General features: G+C 37.2%; 2 protein-coding genes across 2 annotated transcripts; both read right to left on the reverse strand.

Annotated features, from left to right (window-relative positions):
* Positions 1 to 2,417: 2,417 nt before the first annotated feature.
* Positions 2,418 to 3,861, reverse strand: LOC149033434 (uncharacterized). The gene has a single exon (XM_089179515.1). It carries the CDS (start codon positions 3,664 to 3,666, stop codon positions 2,926 to 2,928), a length of 741 nt encoding a protein of 246 aa, XP_089035641.1. The 5' UTR covers positions 3,667 to 3,861; the 3' UTR covers positions 2,418 to 2,925.
* A 2,349-nt stretch (positions 3,862 to 6,210) lies between these two features.
* LOC149033435 (uncharacterized) lies at positions 6,211 to 7,601 on the reverse strand. The gene is made up of 3 exons (XM_089179784.1): positions 7,052 to 7,601; positions 6,663 to 6,959; positions 6,211 to 6,458 (listed from the first exon to the last, which is right to left on the reverse strand). Exons 1-3 carry the CDS (start codon positions 7,599 to 7,601, stop codon positions 6,211 to 6,213), a joined length of 1,095 nt encoding a protein of 364 aa, XP_089035910.1.
* Positions 7,602 to 8,795: the final 1,194 nt, after the last annotated feature.

Raw genomic sequence — 8,795 nt, forward strand, 5'->3', positions numbered from 1 at the left:
ATCTTCTCGGATTATTCTTGCGATTAATTTATCTTTCTTCCTCTCTCCTGCAGTTGTACTTTCCCATGCCATTCTAAATGTAGAAAACTTCGACGGTAAACTATCTAGGAGTCTAGACATAACCGCGCTATCGGAAGGCATTTTCTAATTTCCTACAAATGCTTTCGAATCTTTCAATACTTGATGCTACCGATTCTCTATCTGAAATTCGAAATTTGTAGAATGCCTGCCAGTTGCTCTGCTTCAGATCTTCACTGGTATCCCCGTACAGCGTATTTAGTTTTTCCCAAATTTCTTTCGGTGTGTCACAGTTTATCAAATTTCCATGTAAGGACGTTTCCACCGAGCTAAGGAGAATAACCGACGTTTTAGCACGAAGCGTTTTCTAATCTTTCCATTCCTTTGACGTTTTACTTTCTGGCTCTGTGTCCGTTCCTTTGACAAAATTCGTTAAATCTTCTGCTTCAAGCAAGAATGATACACTGTATTTCCATAAAGCAAAATTTTTCCCATCGAATTTTGCAAGACTATATTTCTCCCTATCTGCCATTTTGTTCTATATTACAATAAAATACAGCCGAGAAAACACACTACGGAACAATACAGAATATTCTTTTACAAGTAACGCGCACGTATCATAACCCAGAAAATAACACTTTAAGCGCAGTGGAAGCGTTCTGGGCCCATAACCTACTGGAAAATTCTATCCAATGATTTCCAACACTCTTGGTTAAGATACCGAACAACTATATTTCAGATATAATAATATGCATTACATAAAAGAACAAAAGAAAACCAAAAATAAGAAACGTTACGTCCACGCATTTCGGTTGATGTCCTATAACTAACTACGCACGCACTTCGAGACGTGCAGCACACAAAAAAAAACAACGGAAGAACAATGTAGCGTCTATGAGTCCACCGTCACGACGCCACGCGGCACTCTCAATACTACATTAGCCTAAATATTCTTCCAATAATATATTTTCACACTTTTTAGTATGCAGTCGCACACAAACACACACATATACAACAGGAGCGATAACTACGAAGCATAGCATAAAAAGGAGACCGAGAATAGGAAAAACTGTATAGCTATATTTCGTCTTATTCTCTCGCAAGCTAAATCCTATATGTTTGTTTCTTCTTCTCTCATTTTTTAGTATAGCAGCCGTTTCATATCTTCGTTACATAGCACCGTTTCCTACCGATCGCGTTTATTTACTTTTCAGATCACTCCTATTCTAAAGAAGTTTTCACTTCAAAAAATTTTATACCTGAGTTTCAAAAAAAGGATTATTTATATTTACCTAATTTCTGACGAATTATATTTCCTTTGATAAATATCCTACCATTTTGGTGACTATATGTAACTATCGCATTCAGCATTCTGTTTTCATTGCTTGAATTGTGAAAAGTGCACTTTTTATCAGCTATTCCACCCAGAGACCATACCGGTGACCTTTATTATATATAGTATTAATATTATAATAAATTAATCCTATAATTATCTTACTCTTGAAGCTGTGCATTCGTCTCATTCTCTCGAAACGTAGATTTTTGAAGGTTTCACTTCTAACACGTGTGATTTGCGCACATGTTTTGAAAATATTATCTGTAATTTTCTGTAAAATTTCGTATCGACCTTCGTAAGGCGCTTCTAATGGTATTTTTACAGCGTCGACCCTTAAAAATATGTGTGTACATGTATTCAACCTATCCTGAATAAAGTGTCTCTTTTTGGTATGGTGCGCTCTGGGTATCGGTCTTATTTGCCTCATATGTTGTCTTAGCTTTTCTAAGAATATGTGTGGATCTTGTAATAGTTCTTCGCTGAGGAAAAATTCTCCTGGTAGTCTGATGTTTTCACCATATACTAATTCCGCTGCTGAAGCTTTTATATCTTCCTTTAGGCTTGTGCTTAGACCAAGGAGCACTGTTGGTGTTTGGGGTGAGATCGAACGTGACAGAAAACCACCAGAAGAAATTCAAGAAGTACTTCTATCCTTTTCATATTTACCAAGTGCTGAAAGACTAACCGTGGTTATACTCAAAGCAAGAAATTTATTTCCATCTCAGGTGTGATATACTTTTATTTCGATATTTTATTATATCATGATTTTAACCTGTTGACTGCCAACTACGAGATATCTCGTAATGTGTGTGTGTGTTGCAATTTTAGATTAACCCTTTCAGACCCTTTGCACATTATAATTGATTAAAACGTTGAGAATATTTCTTTTTATTTATTCTATTTTAATTATTTTATCGCTCCTGCGCAGTGATGACTCTGAGGGTAAAATTTGGCTGTAATGCAAGTAGAGTGCATTAATCCCTTAAGGGGGTCATCCCATGTGACGGCCTGTTTTTTAGGGATTTTTTAGGATTTTTTTCTACGACCGGTAAATAGATAGAGCTTTAAGTTTATTATCATTTATTAACATATATTTCGACAGTATAAATATAAATTTTAAGCTAAAAATATTGTGTAGAACTTGAGTTACAGCGTTCTGAACACCCCCGCCTCGAAAAAATGAGCTCGCACTTCCTCCACGATTCCGGCTGATTGGCTTATCTGAAACGAAAAAAAAACGGCGTTCTAATCTGTAAGCCTAAATGCACGGAATGGACTATTATCAAATGAATATACAAAAAATTGGACTTTTGGTAGACATTTTAAATAAAAGTTCCGAATTTTGCGTTTTTTTTTGTTTTTTGCTATAAAAAAATCGAAATTTTGGAAATTTTCGATTGATAATAGTTCATTCCATGCGTTTAGATGTGTTGAGTGTGCCCTATAAATTTCAAGTCATTGGGTCAAGCCGTTTTTGAGATACGATGGAGGAAAGTTTGAAAAACACAGTTTGAGAAAAACGCGTTTAAAGTTTCAAGTCCATTTAAAACTATGAAAATCTCAACTTACCCTCAATCGACGATGCCTGGTCCATAGAGTATTCCTTTCTCTTCCTCCTGAAACTCTTTTAAAGCAGATTGTTCAGCTCTTGAGTCAATATTGGCTTGTTTAACGACATCACTTACGCGTCGCTCAGAACGTGAGATTCGCTTTTCATCAAGTTTCTCAACATACGTATGGGCTTCGCGGCCAATGGGGCATCCCATAGCCGACATTACTTTTAAAATACCTTCAAAATCTTCATTAAAGATGAGAACTGATAAGTAGCTAGCAATTTCAACAATCTTGGGGCCAGAATGAAGATGCTTAGGAGCAAAAGTCCAAATCAACGAATTCAAAGATTCGTTATTGTTTTGTGTCTCCGCTCTTAAACAACGAATTAATAAATCGTCTTTCGATAAATCTTCGAAAACCGGTTTGATAGCTACTTGTACTTCTGGTATTAGAGGTGGTTTATCGTGATGAAATTGGTCGAGCTCATTCTTAGCTTCTGCCTTACGCCATTTACACCAACTGTATTCGCCTTCTGGACAAAATTGATGTTGAGAGTTTTCATCTGAAGAACATTTGTGATAATATGTTGCCCAAACTTCCTTTTTCATATCTTCAAGCGAATCTGGATGACGTCGAATAGCTAATCCGTAGAATTTCGTTGTTTCTTGAATAACTTTATCAGTAAGTTTACCTAGTCCTTTTCCACCGATTCCTTTATTTGTTTTATCCTTTTTAACAGCCCGAAGTCGTGTTCCCATTCTCTTTTCGACGTGGCCCACACATTCTATTTTTGTTACTACAGTATCTCCATACGGTTTAGCATCTAGGATCCGAAGCTAGATCAGCGCTCCGAACAGCTCTTTCTTCTACCTGCTGTATCTTTAAAACGACTTCGAATTTTCAAAAATCACTTTACTACCGTATTCTAGACATGTTAAGAAAGCAATTTATGAAAAAAAAATCGATTTTTTTGAGCCCGTCACATTGGATGACCCCCCTTAAGTGATCTATGCCATCTTTCTATCATCCCGTTTGATGCAGGATGGTATGGTGTTGTTCTAATTCTTTTGCTCCGACTAATTTGGTTAACGCTTCAAATAGTTAACTTTTAAATTGCGTTCCTTGATCAGTTGTAATTGGAATAGGAGAACCGAATCTTGAGATCCACTGCGAAAAGAATGTTGTTGCCACAGTATCTGCAGAGGCATCCGGCATTGGAATTGCTTCTGGCCACCGAATAAACCTATCGATCATAGTTAGGCAGTATTTCATATTTTTAATCGTTGGTAATGGATCTATTATATCTATGTGTACATGTTCGAAACGTCCTTGTGGTACTTCTATTTTCGAAGGTACCTGTTTGTTATGACGGCTTATCTTGCACTTTTGGCATGCTAAACATGTACTTGACCATTCTGCAATATCTTTGTTCATTTTTGGCCACATGAAGCTTTTTCCTATTAGATGTTTTGTTACTCTGCCGCTGGGATGTGACAAATTGTGTACGTTCTTAAAAATCTGCCTCCGTTAAGAGACCGGAACGTATGGTCTTATGCTTTTTCCTACTATGTCGCCATAAATATATTTATCAGAGCTATCGAGGAAGATCTTTTGCCAGTTCCATTTTTCTTCTGCTAAAATATTTTTTAGTTCGTCATCCTCTTGCTGCTTTGCCATTAGCTCTTCTGTCGATACTAGGACTGGCATGTCTATGGTTTCCAGTTTTGACATAGCGTCAGCTGCCACATTGTCTTTTCCAGCAACGTAAACAATTTTGGAAGTGAACTGTCCTACGTAGTCCAACTGTCTGGCTTGTCTTGGGCTTGCTTTGTCCGTATTTTGATTAAAAGCATATGACAATGGTTTATGGTCAGTTTCTATTATTAATTCTCTTCCTTCGACAAAATATCTGAAAAACTTTAAACTCTTATAAATAGCTAATAATTCTCTATCGTAAACACATACATCGTAACACATATCTAATTTGCGCTTTTTCAAGTTTCCTTGAGAAATATCCTAGTGGTTCCCATTTGTTGTCGCAGAATTGTTCTAAAACTGCTCCAATTGCGCTACCGGAAGCATCAGTTTTTAACTTTAATATTGCTTTTTCTTTCGGATATGCCAACAACGTAGCCGTGGCAATTGATTCTTTGGCTTTCTTGAAAGCTTCTTCCGATGCTCGATTCCACTCTATCAGTCTTTTGTTGTGTTTCTTGGCACCTATCATATATTTGCTAAGTGGGTCAAGCCATTCTGCAGCCTTTGGTAAGAACCTCCTATAAAAATTCACTAGCCCAAGGAAACGTCGCATATCTGAAACAGTCTTAGGTTGGTTTTGTATAGTGTAAGATTTAATGAATTAAAATAAGAAAAATGTTTATTATAATATAAGAAATACTTAAATATTAAGGTTTCAGATAAGAATCGGAAAGAAAAAGTAAGTAATAATAGTTAGAAAAACACTCGTATAACACACACTAGTCACTGAATCGCCGCGCTTATATATTCATTCACCCCACCAATGGTCCCAATCACTTCCGTCAATCATTCTCGAAATCTCCAGACTATTCCCAACCGATCAAACAAAAGACTTCCTCCTTATTTCCGGTTCGGGAATATTCGAGAGATTTCACACACACACTCGTATTCTTACCGCTACACGTACTCACATTCATACTCGTATCGCTGCGTGCACTCACACTCATATCCATATCGTTGCGTGCACTCATACTCATATCCATATCGCTGCATACTCTTACACATCTTTCACATTCATCAATTGTTTTCATGCACACCATACACTCGCACTCTTCGTCTTTCTCTCACCCTTACAATAGCGTAGACTCGCTCATCCAACGGCGCTATACCCTTATTATCTATCTTATAACGTAAGTAGTTTACGCTATTTTTAAAAAAATTGCACTTAGAAATATTTATTGTCAACCCATATTGCCTAAGTCTATTGAATATTGTACGCAGATGTTTTTCATGAGATTCTTTACTTTTAGACGCTACAATTATATCATCTATGTAACTGGCACAGAAATCTAATTTGCTTAGCACTATATTCATAAACCTTTGGAATGATTGCGCCGCGTTACATAAGCCGAAAGGCATCACTGTGTACTCGAATAAACCAAAAGGGGTAATTACCGCTGTTTTTTCTATATCCTCCTCAGCCAACGGGATTTGGTGATATGCTTTTGAAAAATCAATTGTGGAAAATATATTACAGTCACGAAATTGTTGCGTGACGTCGTATACATGTGGAATGGGGTACCTGTCTGGTACCGTAACGCTATTTAGTCGTCTATAATCTCCACATGGCCTCCATTCGCAGCCATGCACCATATGCAGAGGGCTCGCCCACCAACTCTTGGACTCCTTCGTTGACTAGTTGCTGAAATTCGGCTTGTGCGATTCGCAGTTTTTCCGGATTTAGTCTTCTTGCTCTCTCTGCTATCGGAGGACCTTTTGTGATTATATAATGTTTCCCCGTGTGGCTTCCTTGAAGTTGGTTTCGTTAAATCTGCGTACTCCCTAAAAAGTTCTGAATACAGACTATTACTGTTAATGGTCAAAATAATTGGAACGTCAATATTTACTAACTCTGCTTTTCTAGAAAGCAATGTATTGCCGTCCAACAATTTTTTGTTTCTTAAATCTGGTAGTAAATTATAAAAATTTAAGAAATCGGCGCTTATTATTGCCCTAGAAACATTCGCTATAATGAATCTCCATGAAAAATCTCTACGAAGTCCAACATTTAAGTTTAAAAGTTTTTTCTCGAGTGTCTCTATTTCTGCTCCATTTTCCGCATATAACTTACACGCATTGTCTTTGGTTTTATTTAACGAAGCACATGGAATAACTGAGACGTCGGCACCAGTGTCTATTAGAAAACATGCTCCTGTTTTCTTATCGTTTACCATGAGGCGCAGGTTCTTCATCGTGTCGTCAACCGCCTCTATTTGAGACGCTTGCACTAGTTCTCCGAAGGCTTCCTCTTGTCCAGGCCGGTCCACTTGCACGGAGATCTGCATTTCAACGACTGTTCCGCGAATTTCCAGTGGTAGTAGCATAGGCCGTCATTGTTTCGATGAGCGCTTGACGATCGGTTTCGACTTCGGTATCTTCTTCTACCGCGCATCAATTTTTCTACTTTCTCTGTTAATTGCGCGATTTCCCGCCTAAATTCTGGTACCTCGCGATTGGCTGTTGTTTGGGTGACACCTCCTATTGGCGCGTCTTCCGCAATGGCGGCCGTTTCCGGAAGACGTTCTCGCTCTAGGATCTTGTCACCCATTTCCGCTAACTTTTCAGGTGATGTATTTTCGTCTGCGATGACCAGGATCCCTTGCGCCTTGGTCGGTAGCCTTTGCATCCACAACGTTAGGAGCATTTTTTCACTTACACTATCGCCTGCTAGGCGCTTCATCTCCCTCCAGAGCTCGGAAGGTTTTTTATTTCCTAATTCAATCTCCATTAATAACCGCCTTAGCCGGTGTTCGTCGGACTTGGTTAACCTGTGTATTACCGCTTCTTTTATGTGCGTATACGTACGCTGTTCGGCAGGGGATACTAGGATGTCGTATATTTCTTTCATCAGCGTGGCATCCAAACTCCTTACCACCGCTGAACCTTTTACGGCATCCGATTTAATGTTGTGCGCCGCGAATTCGTTTTCCAACATTACGAACTAATGTTTAACTACTAAACAAAACTCTAAACTCACTGGCGTTGATTTCCTTTGTGTTCATGTCGGCACGTGTTACGTCGGCTTCGCTGATTGGTTGAGCCATTTTTTGAAGTGAAAACTTCTTTAGAATAGGGAGTGATTTGAAAAAAATGAAAGGCAACGAAGCGGTAAATGGCGAGGCAACGGAGCCTGTATACGGATAGGCAACGGAGCCTGTATACGCTCAGTGCGAAGTCATGGTAGGGGAAGCCGAATAAATAAATAAATAAAGGACCGTGTTTTTTATTTTGGAGTTAACAAAATATATGTGTGACAATTAATTTTATGATATTAAAAAAAAAAATGGGTAGAAATAGCCATCGCAGTTGCTGTGTAGTAAATTGTAAAAATACGAGTGCAAAAAGTGAATGTAAATTTTATAAATTTCCGACTGCCAAATGGAAAATCAATCAAAGAAAAATGTGGGTAGCTGCAATGAGGAGGTAAAAGAAAGTATTATCCTAACCTTTATTTTAGTAACATCAATGATACTGAAAATAGCTTGTGTTTTAATATTTGTAAGTTGAATAAAAACAAAAAATGTAAATTTTTAATTAGTAAATAAATGTTAGAGAATAATCAAGCTGCATTTAATTCTTTACAATTACTTATTGCAAGAATTAATATTTTTCTTTTCAATTTTATAATTCATTATAAAAAATTATTTGTTATATGTCTCAAATAATTAAATGTATCAATAATTTTTCATAATTTTTCATGAAGTCCTGATGGATCACAGTGGATTCCCAAATCATACGATTATATTCGTAGTAATCATTTTATTGGAGGCAAAAAATCCGAAGAGGAGTTAAGGGTTCATTCTGGTTTATACGCCGAAAAAAAAGGCTATTTTCACGATTTTTTTTTAGGCTTTGTAGGATACATATACATATGAAAGTTGTTGGGTATGATAAATACACTCTAGAAGTACAAGAAAACAATTTTTTTTTATTGTTCAGAACATTTTTTGACATCCAAAATGGCTGACAAACGTGAACCCTTCAAAAAAAGGTACGCTGTTGGCGGGCATCGAAATTTGAGAACGGGTGATCTAAAACAAAAAAATTAAACGGTTTTAAATTTAGTATGACAATGGCTATCGGGTATGCTAAAACTATTAATTTTTATGAAAGCAAAACAAAATGACAG

Source organism: Polistes dominula, unplaced genomic scaffold (genome assembly GCF_049000335.1).
Source record: "Polistes dominula isolate Pdom_NZ unplaced genomic scaffold, Pdom_raw_medaka contig_27, whole genome shotgun sequence".
NCBI lineage: Eukaryota > Metazoa > Arthropoda > Insecta > Hymenoptera > Vespidae > Polistes > Polistes dominula.

Coding starts and splice junctions, on each gene's coding strand:
- LOC149033434 (XM_089179515.1), bottom strand. CDS start 3,666: ATGGGAACACGACTTCGGGCTGTTAAAAAGGATAAAACAAATAAAGGA.
- LOC149033435 (XM_089179784.1), bottom strand. CDS start 7,601: ATGTTGGAAAACGAATTCGCGGCGCACAACATTAAATCGGATGCCGTA. Junction 6,960..7,051: donor AGTAGAAAAATTGATGCGCG/GTAGAAGAAGAT, acceptor TTCGCGGAACAG/TCGTTGAAATGCAGATCTCC. Junction 6,459..6,662: donor AAACTTAAATGTTGGACTTC/GTAGAGATTTTT, acceptor GTCTGTATTCAG/AACTTTTTAGGGAGTACGCA.